This window comes from Mixophyes fleayi, chromosome 12, assembly GCF_038048845.1.
Source record: "Mixophyes fleayi isolate aMixFle1 chromosome 12, aMixFle1.hap1, whole genome shotgun sequence".
Taxonomy (NCBI): domain Eukaryota; kingdom Metazoa; phylum Chordata; class Amphibia; order Anura; family Limnodynastidae; genus Mixophyes; species Mixophyes fleayi.
In genome coordinates this window covers 43,402,635-43,428,612 of record NC_134413.1, presented here as the reverse complement: position 1 = coordinate 43,428,612, position 25,978 = coordinate 43,402,635, and the positions used below count along the sequence as shown (strand labels likewise).

At 42.0% G+C, this 25,978-nt stretch overlaps 1 protein-coding gene across 3 annotated transcripts in view; it reads right to left on the bottom strand.

Moving 5' to 3' along the window:
- The window catches only part of TMEM87A (transmembrane protein 87A), a 68,775-nt gene that overhangs the window by 25,387 nt on the left and 17,410 nt on the right, over positions 1 to 25,978 (bottom strand). For 2 of the 3 annotated variants that reach the window (XM_075192591.1, XM_075192593.1), the window contains 8 exons: positions 22,919 to 22,969; positions 22,751 to 22,795; positions 11,755 to 11,917; positions 10,870 to 10,931; positions 10,286 to 10,469; positions 9,960 to 10,059; positions 9,610 to 9,703; positions 5,958 to 6,040 (listed from right to left, as the gene is read on the bottom strand). In XM_075192591.1, coding sequence (XP_075048692.1) covers positions 5,958 to 6,040; positions 9,610 to 9,703; positions 9,960 to 10,059; positions 10,286 to 10,469; positions 10,870 to 10,931; positions 11,755 to 11,917; positions 22,751 to 22,795; positions 22,919 to 22,969 — 782 coding nt within the window. Of the gene's footprint in view, positions 1 to 5,272; positions 5,342 to 5,957; positions 6,041 to 9,609; positions 9,704 to 9,959; positions 10,060 to 10,285; positions 10,470 to 10,869; positions 10,932 to 11,754; positions 11,918 to 22,750; positions 22,796 to 22,918; positions 22,970 to 25,978 lie in introns of all 3 variants that reach the window. The other variant, XM_075192592.1, reaches the window with a different exon arrangement.

Below are 25,978 nucleotides of genomic sequence, written 5' to 3'. Positions count from 1 at the left end.
TGATCAATCAGGAACACACACACACACACGCCCTGGTTGGTTAACAATTGTATTTATTCTCATGCTATTTTAACAACTGTACCATATAAATGAATAGTGGTCAGGCTTATCCTGCCCATACACGGGTACACTTAGCTCACTATCTTCGTTGTCTTCACCCAAACTGCTGCAGATGTAAAGTGAGGGAGCCCGCTTTGTGCAATCAAAACAATGAAAAATTTGATTGGACATATAAAAACCTAGTCTGCATTTGATACCATTGGCTGACCAGAAGATAGGTAGCACCAATAGACTTTATAATATGGTTATATGTCCTGAGTGCTGAATGATTAAAAAGCTATATAATTTGTACCTGTACATGTGTATCCACATTGTCAACTGGTGATTGCACAAAATGACCTAATTTGCCCATATGTGGGCAGCACAACAGGCTACTGAACAGCCCTCCAGTGTGGACTTAAAAGTTTACGCTAACCCTGCCCCCCCAAAAAATAAATAAATATGGAACTTTTCATTTTTATTTACACTCATGAAACATCTCATCAGCAAAACAGTTTTGGCAGATATGTTACCCCGGACCACAGCTGCCCATTTTGCACTTTTACAGGAATTGGTCCCAGAATTTTTTTTTAAAAAAAAGGGAGTTCTTAGGTAAAAAAGTGCCAAATAAATAAATAGCTGCAGTAAATATCTTCAGAAATAAAAAGATTTTTATACTTACCATAAATCCGTTTCTCTGATTCCATCTGGGGGACACTGTTACCATGGGGTTGTATGAGGGAGTGTGGAGTTGGTACTTAACTAGTTAAATGTTTCAATGCTGACAGATCCCTTCCCCTCTGAAACCCCCTGTAGCCTCTTCAGTTTAATTATAAAGCCCAAAGGAAGGTAGGCCAAACAATCAAAGACCATACAGCAGAAGGAAGGGAGGGGAAGCAGTGTCCCCCAGATGGAATCAGAGAATCGGATTTATCGTAAGTATAAAAATCCTCTTTCCTTCTCTCTGGGGGACACTACTACCATGGAGATATTCTATAGTAGCACCCCTAAGGGAGGGATCGCTCCGACAGGCCAGCTGTGGACAAAACTGGTGTCCATGGATGCAAAGACATGGAATTTGGTGAAAGTATGGACTGAGGACCAGATGGCTACTCTGCAAAGCTGGTCCACTGAAGCCCCATTTCTCGCTGCCCAAGACGCTCCCACTGAGCGGGTGGAAAGGGCAGCAATTCGAAATGGCACAGGTCGGTTAGCACTGACATAAGCCTGCTTAATGGTTGAAGTTATCCATCTAGCAATGGACTGCTTTGAGGCTGGCCATCCTCTTTTTTTAGGAATCGAACAAATTAAATAAGGAATCCATGCGGTGAATGTGGGAGGTCCTCCATACATAAATTTGGAGAGCCCTGACCACATCAAAGTATTCCATATAATTTCTGGAAACTTAAGGCGACCAGGCGGGAGCCACCAGCATTACTGGGAGTCCCCCTTGACTGACTCATCTGAGAACGTGGTGAATCGTGGGTATTGGGGGGGGAACAGATACCCCAAATGCAAGTCCCAAGACATTGTCATGATGTCGACGGCCACCGCCAGTGTGTCCCTTGCCCTTGCGCAGAATCTGGGTACCCGCTGATTGTGCCTTGACGCCATGAGGTCCGGGTACGGGAGACCCTATTTTAAGACCAGCGACTAGAAGACCTCCAGATGGAGAGAAGACTCTCCCGGCATTACAGCATGTCAGTTTAGACAGTCTGCCTCCCAGTTTTGGATGCCTGGGATGACCACTGCTGAGATTGAGGGAACGTGATGTTCCGCCCAGGCAAAGATTTGTGCTGCCACCATCATTGCTTCCGCCCTGTCTGTTGACATAAGCCACCACCATGGCGTTGTTGGATTGCACATGGTTTAGCTAACGTTCCAAATGCAGATGAGAGCTCGACCACTTTGTTAAGAGGTCCCACTGGAAGAAGCGGGAATGAAATCTACCTTAAGGAATTGTCCTAAAGGTTGGCACCATTTTCCCTAGGAGTTGCATGCATAGGTGGATGGATGGTCTGCAACAGGCCAGAACTCATGTAACCATGTTCTGCAATGATCGGGTCTTGTCCGCCTGGAGAAATACTTTTTGTTTTCTGGTGTCTATGGTGAGCCCCAGAAAGGTCATCCGCTGGCAGAGGATCAATTGTGGTTTGTGCAGGTTTATTAACCAGCCATGGTTCTCCAGGACCTTGATGGTATGTGCCCGGTGCTGTTGCAACAGATGAGCTGATGTGCCTTTGATAAGGAGGTCGTCCAGATAGGGTATTATTTTTACCCCTCTGAACGAAGACATGCTGCCATTACAGACACGATTTTTGTGAACATCCTTGGAGCTGTGGAGATGCCGGAGGGGAGTGCCCGAAATTGGTAGTGAACCAATCCCACTATAAATCTAAGAAGAGACTGATGTCCCTCCCAAATGGGGACAGGAAGATAGGCGTCTCTGATATCTATTGATGACAAAAATGTATCTGCTTCTAATCCATTTATTACAGATCTGAGGGATTCCATGCGAAACCTGTGCACCCGCAGGTGTAGGTGTAACATTTTTAAATTTAGAATAGGTCAGATTGAGCCATCCGGCTTCGTGATCAGTAAAAGGTTGGAGTAGAAACTTTGTCCTTTCTGGTTCCCCTTCACCGGGCAGATGACTCCGGCATAAAGTATAGAGGCGACACAGAGCCTCATCGCCTGTGTTTCTGGGTCGCAGGGAAGTGTGGTTGCAAAGAACCGATGAGGGGCTGGGCCTGACAGGTCTATCATGTACCCCCCTCGTCATGATCCCGCAAATCTAATGGTCCTCAAAGGATGCCGTCCCCTTTTCCTTGAACAGACACAATCGTCCCCTCACTCCTGCTGATGTGAGGAGGGGTAGATGACAGTCAAGCTGCCAGAAGCTTGGGTGAAGGACGCCTCGTAGAGGAGGAGGACCTACCTTTGTGAGAGTGTCCCCTGTCGGACTGCTTCTATTCGCCTGGCCACTGGCGAAGAAGCCCCCCAAAAGGTCTACCGAAATGAACCAAATCTAGGTTCTTTTGGTACATTTACTGTAAGGAAAATAGTTTTGCCGCTGGTGGCCTGAAAAATAACATTGTCCAATTTAGGACCAAATAACACTGCGCCTGAAAAAGGCAATGTTTCCAGCGATTTCTTAGATTCTGTATCTGCGTCCCAGGACCTCAGCCATAGGGTCCTTCTAGCTGCCACAGCCGATGCAGATACCGAAGGAAGAAATGGAGGCTGCGTTTTGGGCAGCCTCGTATAGGTCTCCTGATGCTTCCTTTAGGTGCAGGGCAACGGGGAGCAAGTCTGAGTCTTGAAGTCCCTCTGGCAACTGGTCAGGCCATGCTTCCATAGCTTTAGAAAATATGCAGATGAAAATATGGGACTGAAGGAGGTGCCTGCCGCTACATAGATGGATTTTTGCTCCATATTATTAGTTTGTCAGTAGATGGATTTTAAAAATCCCTCTACTTTACGGTCGGTGGCATCCTGCAGGACAGCTGTTCCTGGCACCGAAAGTGTAGTGTGGAGAGCTAAGCGTGCCACCGGAGTATCAATCTTTGGGATCTGATCTCAACAGGCCAGATCCTTTTCCTGTAATGGGTACAGGGCAAAGAATCTCTGTGGAACAGTAATCTACTGGTCCGGCTGTTTCCGTGATTTTGGTTAGCTCCACTGACGGTGGAAAAACTAATTGCGCGTCTCATCATTTTTCTGAAAAGCCCTTAACCTAATATTCTGGGTTCATCCAAATCCATAAGATCCAGAGCTTGGCGCACTATACCCGATCGTCAATGCCTTGATATCTGAGGGATTCTTTCAGATCCGTGACCTGTGCAGAATCAGAGTCAAGAATGGGCTCACCCGCCTCTTCTGATGATCTGTCAAAATCAGAGAGGGACAGAAGATTTGCGGACTGGATTAGTTTATTTCTAGGCAGTATAGGTCTTGGCGAGTCCAAGAAACAGTTTAACCGATCTAGGCCTCTGACCAAGGATGCGGACAAAGCCGGTTCTCCAGAAGGAGGGCCTGGGATAGGGAGAGAGAATGATGGACCAGCCGGTCCCAATTCAGCTGTCTCAGCGGTCACTCCTGACTGTCACAGGGGGGCAGTTTCTACTGAAGCGGAGGGGAGAACTGCTGTAACTGCTGGTAGCCCTGCAGGCTTGGTAAGCAGCTGGACCAATGTAGCAACCGATTGCGCCAGAGAAAATGCCCAAGCCAGTTCCTCAGGTAGTGGTTGTACATGAATATGGGCCTGTGTAAGCTGTGCCCCCACGTCACAATTAATGCAAAGCGCCCCCGGGTCCTGTTGTCCAATTTGTAACTTAACTTTACACTTTGAACAAGTAAAATATTTTGCATGGGGTGCCTTTCCCCATGTCAGACATATTCTGAATGGGAAAAGTGTCACAATAATAAGCAATATAGACAGTCACACAAGATACAGGCTTTATATAAATTTCACCCTTTTGTGAATCTTTTTTGCCATTTTCTTATTATAAAACAACGTGGCAAAATGTCCGTCGAAATCTGTTGTCACCATAAGTTTTAAACATGAACACAAATCCCAATTTCCATTTTAAAGTACCAACAATGATGATTTTGGAATAATGAAGCACCGATTATTGCTAATCTGCAGGGCTTTGCAGCTTTATGTGCTAAATTAGAGAAATAATGTGAGTGGTTAATTGACTAAAATGATCTTTTATGGTTAGTAAGTTTGTGGTAGGGACAATTAAGAACAATTTACCTCCACTTTCAACTTACTGTATTTTTATAAACCATTTTCCTTAGGGGTGACATTAAGGACAACTCCGCTATTTTTGGACTAGGAATATTACATAATCAGACATACTCTCTAGTAGCATGCATCTAAAAGTCACCAAACAATATAAATTGTTATTGGTATTCACTGAGGCACACTACAGTATACAGCCGGCCTCAAATGCTGCAATCTATCATGGGAATTAAATAAACAAAAACATTAAAGAAATATAACTGAACAAAAACCCTGCTGCACTCACCAATTTGATGATTCTTCTTCACAAATAAAAATATAGAAAACAAAAGCTGAGCATTAAAAAAAAAAAAAAAAAAAAAAAAAAGAAAGAAAGAAAACAGTGTGCAGCTCTGAACTTCATATCAGGCAAATTAAAATGTAAGAAAATGACCTCAAAAGTAAGTAACATGGGTGGAAACACCAAAAGTTGCCAAGGAAGGATATCCACCAGCATAAAGCAGTGTCAAGAAAAGCCAGAGGAATGAAAGCCAGTGAGGCAAGATCAGACTGCGCCTAAACCAGGAATGGAGCACAAATATACATGAGAGAATTGACAGATAAGAACATTCTACACTGCACCATACTGTCCCAAGGTTGGAATATAAACCCACAATATAGCAACAACATTGAAGGTACAATTAAATAAATGGAAACACCACCACTGTAACAGAGGCAATACTAATGCCCATGAAAAAGAAACAAATTAGAACATTTTTCTATAAACATCCATAAAATGTGTGTGTATATATATATATATATATATATATATATATATATATATATATACATACACACACATACATACATACATACACACACGTACGTACACGTATCACACTGTACAGACAACATATATACATATGCATAAGAGATTGAATTAGAAAATTCATGCATTGAAAATGCACAAGTGATATAATGTACAGCCAGCAAAGCCTCAGAAACAACAGGCAGCGATGGTATCACTGCCATTTGTACAGATAATGCTGGTAATAAAAACATTGCTATTGTTTGCAAATTAGTCTCCCAAAAAGCAGTGGCCTGCTGGTCAGTCAAACAGCAGAGAGGCAAATTAATGGAAGCTGAAATGGATGAGCGGGAATACCAATCCAGATTAATGAGTACAAACAACTAAAAGGATATCCAAAAGAGAATGCAGGCATCAATTAATGAAAGGCACAAATTTGCGATCAATGCCACGGTACTGAAGTAATGCTAGACCAGAAAGAGGCAGAGAGAGCATAATGTATTAATGTCACAGCCTAGGTGATGAGCAGATGTTAGTGGTGATCAGACTGTATCATGACCAAGCATGCTGCACATACAACAGGCTGAAATATAATAGGAAAACTGCGACAATCAAACAACATAATAAACACAGATAAATACATAAACAGCACAACAGAATTTAAGATAATTAAAATTGTATGTGCTCCTCTTAACCAGTTGAATTAATGGGTACGGAGAGGATTGAGAAACATTATTAATTAACATGTATTATTTTGCACAAATTTATTTGATAACTGTAAATTTGCAGGCTACTTGGTTCTGTATATCCTCCTAGAAGATGTACTTGGTAAGCAGATGAGAAGGTAGATTATTAAAGAAAGTTTGATACCTGGTCAGTCAAAGATTGGTAATTTGAAGAAGAAACTAATCAACTACATCTTTTTTTAATAAATGGTTTTATATTAGATTACATATCATTTTAGTGTTACCTGAGTGACAAAACAAAGACTGATGCTTCTCTTGTTCTCTATATGCAACCAACCCTCAGAAAGACAGTTTTATGTTTAGCAGAGATGTAGAGTTGGAGACAGTTAGAGGATGTAGAAAAGTCAAAGTGGATAGAGACAAGCACAATTTTCTATTCAAATGACAAGGGTAGGACTTAATGCACTAACAGTATGGCCTACATGAAAGAGATTTAAATATCCTTTTTCTCTTAAGGTCCTACCTGTTACTTAGTGCCACATGTGGGGATGTGCCAAAGTAGTCCTGGGGGAAAAAAAGCCCCAAAACAGGTGGAAGAAAAAGTACTCGAGGACCCTATTCACAATCAGCTCATTAGGGTTCTACAGTGAGGGACACTATGACAGATAAGGGTTACTTTACCACCCCTTTGGGTGGTTGTTTACACATTTCTCTTGGGGTTCCCATTTACTATCAATAACCGGCTAGTACTGACCACTCCTATTGGTGCTACTAGCCACAAAACACTCAACGATTGAGTGTCAAGCGTCTTCCCCCTGGATGCCACCACCAGGCTCCTTCAATGGCACCAAAAACCACTTGCTTCGGGGTGATGTGTGTAGCTGCTACAGTACCTCTTAGATGGTAACTGTGGCTGGATCTTAATGACTACATACTTTCAGTCTGGACTATTGGGCAGCATGCAGGGTGTTGAATCAGGATGCTGAGTTCCATACAGGACACACAGGAGATGGATCAGAGTTTAAACTCTAATCTGTAGGTCCCAGAAATACAGCAGGTATAGGCATCTTGCAGGAACAGAGCATGATCTTTAAGAAGTGATGTTTATTGCTCATCAATAGCTCTTAAAAGAGAGGTTACACACAACAGCCATTTTAAGGCAGGGGACCAAACCATACATGGGGCATTTTCACCCTTCATACACAGTTTTTACACACGTTGGCAGAAAATATTCCAGCCCCATCTTTATCCAATCCAGGTTGATTCAGTTATTTTACACATGAATCATCCTCGAATATGTTCTCAATTTTAACACTGTACTTTGCAGCAAGGGTGTGTGGTTTCTCCTTTTCTCCAAGCACTGCCAGGATGATGGCTCAACCCCCTTTCCACTTTGGCTCCACTATGGCTGGGCAACGTATCTTTAAATCTCTAGCCCAAAGTACCTTCCAAATGCACCTCTGATGCAGCTGCTCTGAGCCACCAGTGATGGATGACCCTCCCAGCACCACTGAATTGCTACTATTATAAATTAAAAACAATACCAGAATCATGTGCGGGGGAGGAAGTTGGACCCAGACATTGGCAAGGATTAGTCCACAGTAGGCTTTAACTTATTTGGAACTCAAATTATGTGTGGTCACTTATCTTGGTAGACAGGGTGACAGTATTAGGTATGTCAGAGACAGAATCAGATGCAGAGTAAAAGATTAACTCAGAGTCCATGTTGGTATAGTCTGGTGTGGGAGCGATGATTTAATTGTCTGATCGTAAATCCTCAAAAGAGAGAGAGAGAATCCAATGACTAACACATCTGAGACGCTTACCCTTTGACCGGCCAAGGTTTCCAGTGAGGCAGTCTTGAACCACCCTACTCACAGGACGAGTTGGACTTCTCTATGATCTGCAGAGCCATCTGTAGTCATCGCTGGTGGAGGTGCTGCTTGTGAGAAGATGAAGCAGTTGGAGAAAGGACAAGTATTTCTGTGGCAGAACTAGCATTGGTTTTAAGGCAGGCGTAGCAAGTAAAGGGCTCTCTCAATTCATAAAGAGACAGTCCTGCAAAAGCTCTCTCTTTCTTTTGGCTTCTCTGGAGCTCCTGCCACAATCTGTTTTATCCTACAGACTGTTTGCCAGAAACTGAAAGCAGGACATTGATGGAAAAAGGACACAGCCAGCAGCCACAATGCAGACATAAGAACTAACAGATCAGAAGCTAGATGCTGATAAAATGTAGCCTAGTCCTGTGCTAGTGGTTTGGGTTCTAAATGTTGGAGTGTGCTCAGGGTAAACTACATGACAAGGGAATATGAGCAGAGTGAGAGCTACTGGAAGTGCAGAGACCTGCACTGATCAAATAAAATTGGGGCCACAGAAAGTATGTGATAAGACCGCCCAATTGTCTCAAAACTCCAGGCCAGAAAGAAGGCCTAGACTGGGGATCAGCCGAACCTAGACTAAATAAATGACAAGTAAATAACAAAGAAATAAAGACTAGTAACGACCTGGAATTTAGTTCTTTGCTTTGTGGCAAGGTTGAAAGCTATCTGAAATATTGCATGCTAGGATGGGAAACGAACGATCATTCTCATAGTGGGAAGGTAGAGGGAGGACCACTTTCAATTCACCTCAGGACTCCCAGGACTAAGAGGGGAGGCAGAATGACCCCATATCAAAGACTTAGGTGACATGCCCACCCCTCCAATGTAAAGTGGGGCACAGAAATCATCCTTCGATCGTGAGCTATAGATGAGGCTCCAGTAGTCCCAACGAAATTTCCCTTAAACCTCTCGAACCTGGTGGTGTAGCAGTAAGTATCCCATACTACACTAGGGAACAGAGTGCTGCCAGCTAGAGGATAGAATTAAAACGTAATTCCTGAAGGGAGGACCTTATTTTTGAGAAGAGGAGGAGATTCAGTCTTTGTTTTGTGCGGCTTCCACTGGTGACTCCTAAAAAATAACCCTCACATGGCACTGAGAGGTAGGGCAGTAAGGGAAAGTGTGGTACAAGCCTGATTGTACTGTAAGACATATTTAAGGAGCATCCCCACATGATTAAAGGGGGCTTCTTATGTTTGTGTCAAATTTTAGTTGCATGAAAGGAATGTCACTGCTTGTTCCACAGAGAGCATGGACTGCAGAGGAAACAGAAGGTCAGTGGTAAAAACAGTCAGCAAGGATTCTGAATATGCACATTTTTGCCTCGGTGCTCCAAACATATTCAAATATTTTTTTTTTTTTTAATGATGCTTGTTTTGCTCTAAAACATAAGGCAGAAATGTTGGTGAAAAGAAAATACCAGTAAGCACGCAATATCCCTGTCTTACCACTGTGGCTCAGTGTACTTACTCCTGTGACACGCAGAACACCTTCCATGCCAGAGAACAGGAGATAGAGGGCTCCAGCCATGATAACCTTATGCAGTGTTGCACCAAGACGGGGTCTATAGAGATTGGGGGGAGAGGGTGACAGGGGATAAATAACATGTAACTATTTGAACAATTTCATTAATAGCGTTAAGAACCAATTGATAAAAAAAAAACAGTGATTTGGGGTGCCATCTTGCAGTATAGGAAATTTAGAAAAGCAAAAGTAGTATAGAACTAAATAGGCTACCAAACTAGACTTCAAATGACATGGATGAGCACACTGTTAGTATACCCAATGAAGGAGATGAAAGAGGATGTGTAGTCACTCACTTGACTATGCCATATCCCAGGCTGACAATAATAACAAGTATACGTGCCAAGGATCTCTTCACTGCCGACAACAGCTCTCCCAGGATTACCGCTCCTTGCACTGTCAGATACAAGAGCAGAAGTATTATAGTAATGTTGCTTTAATGTAGTTTTAGCTCAGTAAACACGTGATTATATTTTTAAACAAACATACTATTAAGTTTTCATATTATAATGTATTCAGGCATTTAGAATTATGTGAATTGCTTTGTAACATAAGAAAGCTAAGTCCCATACCACTTGTGTCTTAAAACATTTGTGTATAAGTCTAATAGTGTGCACCCTACCGGGTTGTCCATGGTAGCGAATGTTCTGAAACTCTGCATAGAATACAGCTTTTTCCAGCATGCCCAACAGGATTACAGCTCCCACCCAGAACTGGATCCTCAGGAGGTCCTTCCAATAACATGCTGACCATGCCAGCCAGAGGACCCCAAATAAAACGTACACAATGCACATCACCATGAAGAACTGCAACAAAAGAGATTCATCAATAAGTGTGTTATAATGGTTACAATCTGCACTTCTACTCATTGTAAAAACCCAGGTCATAACTAGGATCACAAATTTATGCCAACAAAGCTACCACTTAGGGGTGTGCCAGAAGAAAGAGGTCTTCAAATGTTGACCCCATGGCCTCTGACAATATTTAGGTCTGTATAGAATGAACACAAGGAGAGGCTTCTGTCTGCATCATCTATGTTGAAGCAAAGTAGACAACCCACATCCTGTGCAGTACCATAAGATGTCACAGTGCTATATTTTAATTGCCATGTTAAAGTAACAAAATAACTGCAATAAATAATTTACATTCAAATAAACTGCAAAGACAACAGTGACTAACCACAAGCCTTCCGCGGGCTATACTCACAATCATACGTGGGTAATCAGCAGGCGATAGGTATTCATAAGGGCCTTTAACTTCAACTTTCACTGTAAGAACATAGTGTACATTTTTTTTTTAGAATTTAGTTTACAAGTAAAATTTCTCTTCCTGTACTAAATGTAGGCTTTCTTCAATGCATCTTACAGAACTGTACAATTTGACTGGTCCTTAAATTACATATTTTTGTTTGAATCTATCCAAAATCAGATTAATAAATTGCTCCTTCTCCTGTACCCATCTTGCCCTGGTATAAACTCCTAAAATCCACCCCATAATATGCACCCCAAACAAACCTCCCAAGAGGCAAACTGTTCAATTCAATAAAGAATTATTTCCTAGCTGTGGTATTTACTGCAGTTTTGAATATGCCCCCAATAGAAAAGAAAAGTACAACAGAAAACTGTAGGAGATACTAGTACAATAACATATAGTTGCTAAGGTCATGTAACGGGTGGCATTTTAAAAAGCCTATTACATAAACCATAAATTAGTGAATTACTGGCATGTAATCTTAACTGCACAACTCTATTTTAGGAGTACAATTCTGCTTAAAATGCCAGTTTGGTACCCATATGCCTATTATCACTCAAGTTATATTGTATAGGATAAAAAAAAAGGAGAAAACAAAATTTAATGTTAAAGTTACCACAGGGACCTCAAATTGCACACACCTCATCCCAAGCTGTTGCAACCCCCCACTACTAAATTCTGAAGCCCTCCACCATTCTCCACAGTGCTAGAAAGAAAGACTGGCAACTTTTATTAGATACTGGGTAGAATGATGGATGGGAATGCATTACCAAGCCCTTCAGGAATCACTTTTCTTTATGCTCATTCAACTGTAAAGAGTGTCCATAGAAGAGGACTTACTAGTTAAGGACATTTCATTAGCACTTGCTGGTATAGTTGGACCTGCGGGTTGTTCACTCTTTCTGTTGGTGCCAGGGTCTTGAGTTGGCGGCGCTGAAAATCCTACATATATAATAAGGATGTATGGTCCATCTTGCCATGTCGTTACCGCTGCATTCACCTCCTGGTTGAGTAGAGTATGAAGAGTTTGCACACACACCAGATAAAAATTTGCCTCTTTTCTAAACATAATATCCATATATATTGCTGATGTTATCAGACAATCGATCTTCAGACTTGCTTAACATTTATCCTAAACATACCATAGAAACATCATGTTTACAATTAATATAAATTTTATGAATAATGCTTTTGCAGCTATATATTACAATGTATTAGTGACAGCCATTTCTCTTTGTCCTGACATTTTCTCACATTTGTTCAATTCAAAATAAAACATTTTACAAATAAATGTAGGCACTGTTTGTGCAGTAATGTGGAGCAAGTGTCTAATGAAAATAGGTTATCTTCACTTATCATTAAGTTCTCTACTACAAGCCTAATGCCATACATGATTGTTTGGGTTAGACTACCTCCCTTATCAGTGTTACCCCCTTCCCAGTATCTGACAAGGCAACTTGACTTACAGTAAAAGCATCGAGAAAACATACTGACAACCAGAAATGACAGACATCAAAATCCAATAATTGCATTGTAAGAAAATCAAAACGTGTGGATGATCATAGATTCAACACAATCACATGTAGATGTCTGAACTGATTGATAATACAATCAGGATGGTAAAACTTAAGTGGTTGAATAGTGCCATAATTGAAAATATGTCTAATCTATAGAAAACCAATCATATACTTTAAAAAGTGAAACGTTGTTATAGCCAACTTAAGAGAAAATTATTTAACAGACAGACAGTGAACAAAATCCCTTCTCCTCGGCCATCAATCAGCATTGATGTTTATGCACAAAACTGAAAAGTAAAAGAAAAAGCCTTAAATAAACCAAACTAGATTTAATACTTACGTTTAACGCTTTTCAAGTACTCCATTGGGGGACACCAGACATTGGGGGTATTCAGAGTAGTATAGCAACAAGGCCACTTTAATTTTCAAAAACCTTTTACATGTAGCTCCTCCCCTTCGTCTACTAAAACTGTCCTTGGGTCTCTTGCCCTTGAACAAAACACGCTCCACTTTGAGGTTGAATCGTGAGGCCACCATGTCGATAATTGGCCAATGCCACCTGCTCACAATCTGGTGAAAGACCTCTGGGTGAAGAGACCATTCTCCAAGGTGAACCATCTGCGTGCTGAGGAAGTCTCTCTACCAGTTGGCTACTCCTGGAATGAAGACTGCCATGATGGTCTGAACATTCGTTTTTGCCCATCCAAATATCCTGTTTGTCTCTCACATGGCGGAATAACTCCTTGTCCCTCCTTGGTGGTTGAGGAATGCCACCACTGTGGCATTGTCTGATTGAATTTTTACAGATGTTCCTTGCAGCAAATGTTCCACGCTGATTAGCACTCCAAATACTGCTCACAATGCTAGTCCATTCACAGTAAGTCTTGACGCCTCCAGAGTCAAAAGACCATGAAAATGATCCTGACCGATGACCGCCCCCAACCTCGGAGGCTGGCGTCAGTAGTCAGCAGAGGCCATTCCCTTATGGCAAACTGGTTCTCCCTCATCAGCCACCAAAGGAGCAAGTGATTCACCTTCTGAGAAAGGCATTTGACCTGACTAGACAGACAAAGGTGGGACTTGTTTCCCCTAGAGAGCAGCTCCAATTGAAACAGTCTGGAATGAAATCGGGCAAATGAAATCACTTTGGACGTCTAAACCATTTTTCCGAGTACTCTCATGCAGAAAAGAATGGACGTCTGTCTGTGAGTCAACAGAGACCTTACAATGTTTTAAAGGACAAAATCTTGTCCGCCTGCAAGAAGACCCTTCGTTTTAGGGTATCGAAACATAGGCCCAAAAACACCATCCGCTGGAACTAGTTTGGATTTTTTTAAATGTAGAATCTACCCGTGGGACTCTAAAGGTATCCTTGAAAAAGACTCCGGTGTTGAGTCAAAACGCGTAGGTTTGTCGATACAAGCGGGTCCGGAACATCAGTAGTATCAACTTGTGTCTCTGTATGATATGCGAATATCCTTGTTTCATCTGGTACGAGTTTATTCATTACCATTTACCCGATTGAAGATGTTATTACTTTTTACTCTGTTTTATCAGCGGGTCTCTGTTTATTGATACTTTACATGTAATAAACCCGAAGTTTGGGATAATGCACCAGCATTTGTTTATTTTCTCTTCACTACATGTATCTCGGAATGGAGAGTGATTTTGATACAGACATCTATGGATGATTCATATCAACGCTTTACACTTATTGAAGTCCTGTAAACATATACCCTTTGGGGGCTTTGATGGTGCTTGAACACAGGAGTGTTTTTTGATACATTTTCCGTTTGTCATCACGAGGTGTTACTGATATCTCTATACGAGAACATTTGGACTTTTATGTACTATATGCTCTTGAAACATATTGCACTATTTGTGTCCATTTCTCTATTTTTTCTATGAGCCTGGATTTCAGATCCTTTTTGGGAAACAAAAGGGATAACAAGCATCACCCTGTTCATAGAACAACAATATTACCTCATCTAAGAGATTGGTATCATCATATGTAAAAAGGTGTGCGCTTATTGTTCATGTGTGTTTTTATTATCTACTTGTTATTGTTTTGTGGAGAGAGTGGACTCTCCATTACATGTGACAGGCTGCATACTTTAGTGGAGCGCTACTATTGTCATTTTATTTATATAATGTGTGAGCAAAATGCCCGTCATGCAGAGAATTCGTCAGGGAGTCTAGCCAGTGAGCCCCCAGCCTTGTCTCCCCCTCTGCAAATTTCCCCTTGGGGCCCGACCTCACACCCGCAATCTGCCTGCGTGGGGACTGGCCCCTAGACTTTCAGGATGGAAATTCCTGAGAATCGAAAGGAGCGAAATGTGGGTGATCTAGATCTTCAGGTAGTCACAGGAAGAAAAATAATTTTTCCCTCTGAGGCCTGGCTGATAATCTTATCTAGCTCAGGACCAAATAACACATCTCCAGAGAAAGTAATAGACTCTAGAGTATGCTTGGACTTAGTATCAGCTTGCCACGCTTTGAGACAAATAGTGCGACGAGACGAAATTGGTAAAGCTGAAATTCTAGCAATCAATCCAGCATCTAGGGCTGGTTCCCCCAAATATTTTGTGGCCCCGTGAATTTATTCAAGTAAAGGCAACAATTCAGATCCAGGCCTACCAGCTTTCAGGCCTTTTGAAAGCTGTTCTGACCACCTCTCTACTGCCTTGTTAACCCACGCAGAGGTTACAATGGGTCTCACAGAGGTCCCTGTCAACACAAAAATAGATCTAAGCATGCATTCTAGCTTAAGGTCAGAACCATTTTTAATGTTTGCAGCATCTGGAATGGTTGTTGCCTTAGACAACCTTGCTACAGAGACATCCACCTTAGGTGGTACCTCCCACTTAACTGTATCCTCTAATGGGAACAGATAACAGTTCTGCAGATTACGGGACACCTGAAACTCACGGTCTGGTGTGGTCCATACCTCACCTGCAAATCCTCAAGCTGGGGAAAAGAAGGAAAAAACACTCTTTTCGTAGCCTTCCTCTTAAACAACGATGTTCCCATCCTATCCGGAACCTTTGCATTCTGGTTGTCCAATACCATTTACCCGACAGTCGCATTTACCCAACAGGGAGTTGATGAACTAATTCATTCATCAACTTCCTGTTGGGTAAAAGGATCTTCTTCAAAAGTAAGAAGTATCATCCCCAGAACCACCAACAATTTCATCCTCTTCTAAGTAGAAATCATCAGAATCTGATCTCAATTCCCGCTGGGGAACCAAACCTCTACGCTTGTGAGGGGCCAGAGGTATAGAAGGATCTAACATCCTTTCTAGGGAGGATGAAGCTCTAGCTAAACCCTGCCCAGATGTTGCCAAACTTCTTGCCCATAAAGGCTCCTCCTGGACTGCCTTCATGGTACACACTAGCCCCTGGCTAGGCCTGAATCCTCCCCTATCCCCACCCCTGAGCCTGAGGGGATTTGGGAAGGACTCCTCTCATGAGCACAGGTGAGCTGAGCAATCTCAGCAATAGCACTGTCTAAAGATTTATCCCAGGCAGGCTCCACCACATCAGAACTCGGGCCCTCAGGCACACACATAAACCAAACCACCGTCTGGCAGGCCAAACACAGGATATCTGCGCCTGACTGCCCCAGGAGGTAATTTAACATTGCATTTACAATATGTAAAATTTTTACTGAAGTCATTTTCACAGTCTTAGCTCTGGTAGAACTGTCCATATCAGACATAGTAGAAAAGGCAGAGAAGAGAACACTTAACAAGCTAAAGAAAAGTGAACCTGTATAACAGACCTAGGCCCGGTAACAGAGTTAATATCACTCATAAACCACCCCTTACTCACGATACCAGTTGGTATGGAAGGGGAGAGGAGGGCTTGAAACAGGTCTACTACTTCTGCTATGCTTCAGTCACTGTGAAAGAGCATGCCAAGAAAGAGGGTCTAAGGCTCACCTTATGAAGGAAAAAAAAAACCTCCCCCAGGCACAGCAAAAAAAATGTCAGCTGTCCCAAAGTACAGCCCCTTTCACCAAAATAATACCTAGCAAGGATTACGGTCATACTAACTCCTGCCTGACCTGACCCCAGGCTAACTAAACACACTTTTTTATTTTCACATTAATAAAGCTGGCCTAGCCTGGAGCCTCACCGCGACTTGTGCATACATTTTCTATTTCCCAGTACTATGCTGGGGGAGAGCTCATATACCTTTGCTGCTCTCCGATGCACGGTGGTGCAGTAATTGTTTCACAGTTACTGCACAGGACTCCTGCTCACTACCTGTGGTGGCAGTGAAAGGATCCCCCCGGAGACATCCCACATTGGGAACGGAGATGCGGCATCGGAGGCACAACTCTGCACCTCTGCTCCTGCATCGCACAGCCGTCCGTGCTATGCGATCCTTTTTACTTCCTCTACTTGCAGCTTCTTACCACCCGGCCGGCTCTGTCCACACGGGGCAGTGTTACAAACTACAAACGCCAAAATCGTGGAGATGGGGGGATTTAATGATAAAAAGTAAAAAAAAAATTAAAAAACAGAGCTGCTATAAAAGTCCCCCGCTCTAAGGGCACTTTGGAAAAAAAAGGATTAGTGCTCCAGCAGGGAGGGGGGGTGGGGTTTAAGTGTAAGAGGAAGAAGGGGAGTAGCTACACTTGAGATTTTAAAATTTAAAGTGCCCTCACTCCTATACTACCCTGAATATCCCCAATGTCCGGGGCCACCCAATAGGAGAACAGAGAAAGTAAATTTCCCAAAGACCTTGCTTACAGAGGAAAAGAAACCGCTCTATAAAATTTAGTTAAAGTTGGGTGGTGTGGATGACTACATGTCCACTGCATACACTTGGCCAAAAGCACCCACAGGCTAAAATGCCCACTGGACTGTCGAATCATGAGAAAACATCAAAACGCACAAATTCAGAAGTGTTTAAAAACCTCCTCTCCTGACCCGAGAAATCTATAAATACTTACAGCTTAGACACTGGTTCACAGCCCTCCACAGACATGTCCCCTCCTCCAGCCCTGATCCATATGAAGTTGACAAAAGGAACCAATAGGGCCGGTATCACCTTTTGGTATTGCTACCTTTTCCCACTCCCGTCAGAAATTAAGAACAAGATTCAGTTGCAATGGGAAGGTGACCTTTGCATTGTCCTAACTAGTAAGCAATGGGAAACCATTTTTGTTACTTCATTTCGAATGTCTAAATGTATGAATCATATAGAAATGATGTTAAAATTAATCAACAGGTTGTATCTCACTCCGACCCGTCTCCATAAAATGTGGCCAGCTCAGTCGAAACTTTATTGGAGACAATGTGGTATTCCAGGGGACATAGTACAATTCCAGAATACATGCATTATCATACAGACGTTCTAGGTGCAAGTTTTTGAGCTAGCTAATAAAGTCACTGCTCAGACTCTAAGTCCTGCCCCTGAAGTTGCGTTGTTACATCACTTTCCCCCGCAGTTCCCACTCCATGCCAAATATGTATTTGGCAATATTTTGATAGCTGCAACGGCTTCTTTAGCACACAACTGGAAATCTCCTCTTTTGCCTTCAATAAAGGAGGAAGTGGCCAAAGTACAGTTTAGCTTTGAAATGGAGACTGTGGGTATGCCGTATTCTACTTCCCCTTCATCCCCATTAACGAGATGGTTTAGCTGGCACGAGTATATTACAGAAGGTGAAGGAGCGCCTCCGGCTCAACCAAACTATTTCGCCTCCCCACCTATCCTCGCTTAATGAATCTCCTAAGGGGTCTCCATAGCTCCCTTTAAGTTAGATCATGGATATTTTCTTTTTTGGTGAATAAGTGGCTTACAGGATTTTTGACTTTCTATCTTGAGTGTATTATAGATACTGTACTGTACGCGGCGTTCCTTCCCACTATGTACCCCCCTTCCCTTTTCTTGTTTTTGTCCTTTTCTTCCCCCCCCTTTTTACTTTCTGTACCCTTTAAATTTTAAAAACTATAAAATACTAATGAAGTTAAAAAGAGATTCCCCTCTAAATGTCTCAACCACACAGAAAGACTTGTCAAGCTTATTAACAGGCTATATATATCACCCCTGAGAAAATGCACAAGATGTGGCCCTCTGTGTCACCGTCCTGTTGGTGTACCTGCTCAGGAAAATAGGATATTTTACTCATTTTCTGGCCCTCTCCAGGCCTACAGCCCTGTGGAGCTGCACCCCGTGCTTCCCACCCCGGAGTTGGCACTTCTGCACCACTATCCACCCTCTACTCCACAATGAGACAGATAAGTGATGGAGCACGTCTTTATAGCTACCAGGGCAGCTATAACCCAAGCTTATAAGCAACCTTTACCTTCCCCACTGACAAAGATTATATCAAAAGTGAACTTAAGCTTTAAATGGAAACTTTAGGGGTCCCTTATTCTATGGCGGCAGCCTCTCCACTAGTGAAGTGGCGTAGGTGGCAGGTCTATATAACTAAGGGTGCTGGAGCTCCTCCTCGGGCTCCACAACAGATTATTAATATCGCCTCATTGTGAATATAAATGTCGTATTGCCAAGGTGCCCCGATTTAATTTATACTAATCTCTGAGGGTTGCTGTGTCAACGTGCAATTGTTAATCTCTAGACGTATAGTATCTCCGTGCTTTCAGGTGTTGCTTTTTTATGATCTACTGTTGTGTTCCTTACCCACTATGCACACCTCCTTCCCTTCCCCCATCATAATGTCTTTCCCTCACCCTCTTTTTTTTGTACCCCTACTGAAATCCTTGCAAAACTTAATAAAAAAAAAAATTAAAATCGAGTTTATAAAAAAAAATAAAAAAAAATACGAGACTCCCCTAATGAACTAAAGGGGTAATCAGTGATCAGATGAATTGCAATTATTTTCAATATCCCACTTTGCCATGACAATGAACTTTATCCCAAAAACAACATTTCGACTGCATTTCAGTCCTGCCACAAATGGACCAACTGACATCAGGTCAGTGATTCACTCGATAATACAGGTGAGAGTGTTGATGAGGACAAGGCTGGAGATCAATCTGTTATGCTGATTGAGGTAGAATAACAGAATGGAAGCTTTAAAAGGAGAGTGGTGCTTGAAATCGTTCTTCCTCTGTTAACCATGGCTACTGCAAGGAAACATGTGCAGTCATCATTGCTGTGCACAAAAAGGGCTTCACAGGCAAGGATATTGCCACTAGTAGGATTGCACCTAAATCAACCATTTATCGGATCATCAAGTAGTTCAAGGAGAGAGGTTCAATAGTTGTGAAGAAGGCTTCAAGACATCCAGTAAAGTGCCAGGACCATCTCCTAAAGTTGATTCAGCTGCGGGATCGGGGCACCACCAGTGCAGAGCTTGATCAGGGACGGTAGCAGGCAAATGTGATTGCATCTGCACGCACAGTGAGGCAAAGACTTTTTGAGGATGGACTGGTGTCAAGAAGGCCAGCAAAGAAGCCACTTCTCTCCAGGAAAAACATCAGGGACAAACTGATATTCTGCAAAAGGTATAGGGACTGGACTGCTGAGGACTGGAGTAAAGTCATTTTCTCTGATGAATCACCTTTCAGATTGCTTTGGGGTATCTGGAAAAACGCTTGTCCGGAGAAAGAAAGTTGAGCGCTACCATCAGTCCTGTGTCATGCCAACTGTAAAGCATCCGGAGACCATTCATGTGTGGAGTTGCATCTCAGCCAAGGGAGTGGACTCACTCACAATTTTGCCTAAGAACACAGCCATGAATAAGGAATGGTACTAAAACATCTTCCAAGAGCAACTTCTCCCAACCATCCAAGAACAGTTTGGTGACGAACAATGCCTTTTCCAGCATAATGGAGCACCTTTCCACAAGGCAAATGTGATAACTAAGTGGCTTGCGGAGCAAAACATCGAAATTTTGAGTCCATAGCAACTAAACTCCCCAGACCTTAATCCCATTGAGAACTTGTGGTCAATCCTGAAGAGGTGGGTGGACAAACAAAAACCCACAAATTCTAACAAACTCCAAGCATTGATTAGGGAAGAATGGGCGGCCATCAGGCAGTATGTGGCCCAGAAGTTAATTGACAGCATGCCAGGGCGAACTGCAGAGGTCTTCAAAAAAAATGGGTCAACACTGCAAATATTGACTCTTTGCATAAATTTAATGTAATTGTTAATAAAAGCCTTTGACACTTATGAAATGCTTGTAATTTTACTTCAGTATACCATAGCAACATCTGACAAAAAGGTCTAAAAACACTGAAGCAGCAAACTTTCTGAAATCCAATACTTTTGCCATTCTCAAAACTTTTAGCCATGACTATTTCAGTGCAGAAATGCGATTACATTTTGTGGAGCAGTCTATTGCAGCGAGAAAGGAGTAGAGAAGGTGCTTATTGAAGGATATTCCATTTCTACTCCGCAAAAGGACTTGAATTTTCCATCAGCTCAGAGCTAGTGGAGATCAAGGGCCAGATTTACTAAGCTGCGGGTTTGAAAAAGTGGGGATGTTGCCTATAGCAACCAATCAGATTCTAGCTTTCATTTATTAAGTACCTTCTACAAAATGATAGCTAGAATCTGATTGGTTGCTATTGGCAACATCCCCACTTTTGCAAACCCGCAGCTTAGTAAATCTAGCCCCAAGTCTTGTTCTATACTTCCATGTTTTGTGTCACCATGTTGCCTTAGAAGCTTGTATCTAAGCATGCTCCAAGCAATGTAATAAAAAATTTCACACACAAAATTGCAATCTGAAATTGAGAGTTCCCCAATTTCTTTATTAAGATAATCCATATAGGAGGCTAAACTGAACAGTACTTTCGGAGAAAAATGTAAAGTTTTATCATAGTTGATAACCTGCTGTTACCGATCATTCTTACCAGTGCTTCCTGGCTCCTAGATAGCGAATTCTCACCCCCCACTCCCTCATCCCTGTCTCCACTTATTCTGGGGTGATGATTTTTTTTTGAAATCTTCCAGTACTGGGTACTGCCTTCCTAGAGACAGTTTGGCTCTAAAAGGAAACTAGGCAATCCTTTGAGCAGCAGTATTGCTGTTGCAACCAGAGCAGAACAGATGTGATGCCAGGGGCAGTGCACTGTTAGAACTTAAAATCCCACCAACGCTACAGAAATGGGGTCTGGCTCTACTGCTCCCTGGGGCAAACATGGGGAATTGGGTTGCACCACCCCGAATGCTGCCGGTCCCTTTCATTTTCTCACTCCTGCAGGCTTCCTGTGAACCCTGCACAGAACATTCTCAGCACTCAGGAGTTAGAAAGGCAGCCCAAACACCGCCAGGATCCGCTGTAGCCACACAGGACTACCATGCATAATAATTTGTAATAGTTTTTAACTACAAAACATATTAAAGCATTTTTAAACACATTATACACAGTACTTACAGTATTATCTAGAATACCCTGCACCCCAGACTGTGCAGGGTATTGTGCAGGGGGATAGCCCCGCCACAATAACTAAGCTCTGAGAACTGAACAGATGGTTTCGTTCATAATCGTCTGGACTGACTTTGAATACCAGAGGCTTTCAGAGTTAAAAAGGTTCCTGTTTTGCTCATCGCCTCTCTGCTTAAAGTGATGCGATTTCAATGCATGTCATACTTATGACCACAAGAACTTGTGACATCAACAGCATTTTGTAAGCTTGAGAGGAGACGTGAAATGAAACAGCCTGCCTGCAACTAGACAGTGAGGCACCAGCTGAGAAAAAGTGTGATTTTTAATGCTTGCCAACAAACCGTTTTCTCTGAGGCTGTTGGAGCGGCACAGACACTGGGTTATATTTCACTAAAAGAAAGCAGAATAGAGGGGAAAATAACGGACTTCTCCTCTTTGCTACAACCCTCCATGTTGAAGAACTCTGAGAAGGATGCTAGGACAATCATGTGGGCCTGGTGTGCTGAGTCCCTGTGACGCACTGCCCAGCAGAAACCAACCACCCTGGTCAAGTGCACAGTTAGCCCAGATGGAATCGGTACAAACATCGCAGAACAGATCCACTGAGCAGGTGACAAAATTGAGTGCAAGCTCAACTGAGGAGGAGCAGGAGGGTTGTGTATGACACACCAAGTACGTTTTTTGTCCTGCCCTCTAGGTTTCAAAAACACAACCCAATGTCTGCGTCCCCCACACCGCTGGAAAAAAAAAAAAAGAGCTGCCAATACAACACACTTCCTGAGATAGGAAATAATAACCACAAGGCATTCAACCACAAATCCCTAAGACAAAGAACAAGTTGTCCCCATGTAAACTTAGTTGAGGTAGGAATAACAAAGACATCAAATTAAATGATTGAAACGATAATGTACAGTAAGGTAGCGACACATATTGCTTCTTACCGGTTTAGCAGGACACACTGTTGCATTGGCCACACTTTCTCTCTTCTGCAAAAAGCAAAACAATAATTGTATACGACAGTAATGTGTGATATATACAGAAATATTTAAGTATGCTTAAGAGAAACTAAGTGATGACAGAAACAAGTCCAGAGAATTGTGGTGACATACCTCAGAAGGGTTGTCATCTATTATTATTGGAAGGCTTTCCTTGCAATGTATCTGGAAAAGAAAATGAAAAATAATGGTTATTGCAAGTTATTGAAAGTCTAGTTGTTGTAGTACACAAAATTATTTTTTGTAATAAATTACATAAAGAGCCCATGAGCGTTCCCACCCCCTCATATCACTCATCCTTTACTTTATCTCCCCGGGAAGAGGTGGGGCGGGAGAAACAGAGCCAAGAACAGTCGATAATGCTGCCAGATTATGGAAGTAATTATGCACACAGACTGTATACTTGTGCTCTTGTGTCTTCCCTTTTTTGTCCAGTTTTAAAAATACAGCTTTGCTTTTTTTAAAATTTTTATTTCAACATTGGGTCTATATGAACATATCTAAAAACACATAATATCAAACCTTTTTGACATGTGGTTAATATGATAGAAACTAAAGCAATAAAAACATAAGTGTTTTCTGTACATAAAACAGTCAGGTTCGCAAACCCTGAAGCAGCTGCATTGAAATCCGGGAGCTAGAGCGCAGCGGAAAAACTATTACCGTTAATACGGTAATAGTTAGCTGGATTTCAGCTCGCGGCTCAGGGAGCTGCGAGCTGAAATCCAGCGAGTAAATTACTGTATTAACTGTTTTTCCGCGCACGATTACCGTAATAACAGTAATCGTGCGCGGACCGCGAGATTTTCGGCGTTTCCGTCAAGAATTGAATATGCCCCTGAGATGGGGGAACCTACCTTGGGTTTTTCTTTAGTGTGTTTCCTTTATTTTTATTTTTTTTTAAAAACCCCCAAAACAAAACAAAAACATCAATAACAGTTCTTTCTCATTCATCTCAAAGAGGCTTCTACATGTAGCGCACACGTGAAAACCCCATTGAAATGAACGGCCTACTAATATGATTGGTAAAAGCTTGGTTCCGCTTGCTAATAAATAAGCATTTTCAAACACAGATAAATGCTTCAAGCGCACATCAACTGGATGTTAACCACACAGAAAATTCTTATCAGATGTATGAGCAAATACATAGCATTTACATGATGTTTGCAGTTTCACAAACGCTAGCAGGTTAAGGCCCCTAAAATGTACCATACGATTTGTATCCCTAGTCTGTTACTGTACTGCAATATAAATATGTCTGCATTTTGTTCAACATTAATGCTTAAGCCCATATATAAGTGACCAATCCTATTTGTGAAATAAAAGTGTTTGTAGAAGTGGTTTGTCTAATTAGCATCATATTTTTAAATTTTCATGCAGCTGCCTTTGAACCTCAGTACTTTTCTCACATAGCCCCAAAGGACAGAACAGCAGTACAGGACAAGAGAGGGGAGAAACAGAATCCTAACATGGACAGAGAACCAGAATAGGAACAAAAGAGCACAAAGGGGGGGCGTCCAGTATCCTTTATTGGATTCAAATAAAAGGATTTTTAAGTACAAAAAGACAATTATGCATCCTCCTAATGGGGGACACTGGACCAATTTGGCTGCGCCATTTGGAGGGTATACAAAGAATACACGGTGCAGAGCACCTTATGTCCAAAACTGTCATCTTTGGACGCAAAAGTATTAAACCTGTAAAATCTTGTGAGGGTGTGCACCAAAGACCAGGTGGCCGCCTGGTACAGCTGTTCAGTGGAGGCACTGTGCCACACCTCCCAATAGACACCCATTCATCTAGTGCCGTGATGGCTAACCTTTGACACGCGTGTCACTCGTGACACGCGGAGGCAGTTTGACTGACACGCCAGGCGATTCAGTCAAACTGCCTGTTTTAAACATACCAAATATTTTTTCTGTACAGCAGCCGCGGACGCTTCTTTGACAGCGCCGCGGCTGCTGTACATTTCCCCGTCGGCGAAATGGAGCTGCTGCGCACGCGCGGTCGCAGCAGCTCCTCCCTTGTGTATATCTCCTGCCATTACTTCAATGGCGCGCTTCCCTGGAGCAAGGTAGGGCTTGTAAAAGCTATTTATAATATTTAATAGTAAAATAGCCTCAGATACTGGCCAACAGCAATGTTATGTAGTGTTCTTATTTGTAGACAAAAGACTCCATTTCTGGTGAGCCTGCAGGGTATGCAGAGCTGTGTGATTATATATAAATATTGTATTATAGGATTAAAAAAGTTTTTTTTTATCCTATAATACAATATTTATATATAATCACACAGCTCTGCATACCCTGCAGGCTCACCAGAAATGGAGTCTTTTGTCTATTAATAAAAACACTACATAACATTGCTGGTGGCCAGTATCTGCTTTCACCCTGTAGCCCAATGATAAAATATATATATCTATATATATATATATATATCTATATATATATATATATATATATATATATATATATATATATATATATATATATATATATATATATATATATATATATATATATATATATATATATATATATATATATATATATAAAATTTGTCATTGGTCATTGGGCTACAGGGTGAAAGCAGATACTGGCCACAAGCAATCTTATGTAGTGTTGTTTTATATTTATATTTTTATTAAATTATATATATATATATTTTTTTAAGTGACACGCGACCCGAGGAAGGCTACACTTTTTTCTGATTTTTGACACACCAAGCCGAAAAGGTTAGCCATCACTGATCTAGTGGAATGCACAGTGACATTCATAGGAACAGGTTGTCCTGCCCCAACATAAGCCTGGCCAATTACAGAAGTAACCCACCTGGCAATGGTGTGTTTAGAGGCTGGCCAGCCTCTCTAGTGAACATTTTAGAGGACCAACAGGTCATCCGTCCTGCGCAACTCCTTGGTTCTATCCACATCCAGAAATTGAAGAGAACGGGAATAACAATTTCCAGATTCAGATGGCACAGTGAAATCACCTTGGGCTGAAAGTATGGCTTAGTTTTAAGCACAGCACTATCCTCATGGAAGATGGAGGAGTGAAGAACTATACGACAAAGCCATGAGCTACAAAATTGTTGTAGCAAGAGAGAGGGCAAACAGGAAAACTGTCTTCCACGTAATACATTTCAAGTCCATTGAATGGAGTGGCTCAAAAAGAG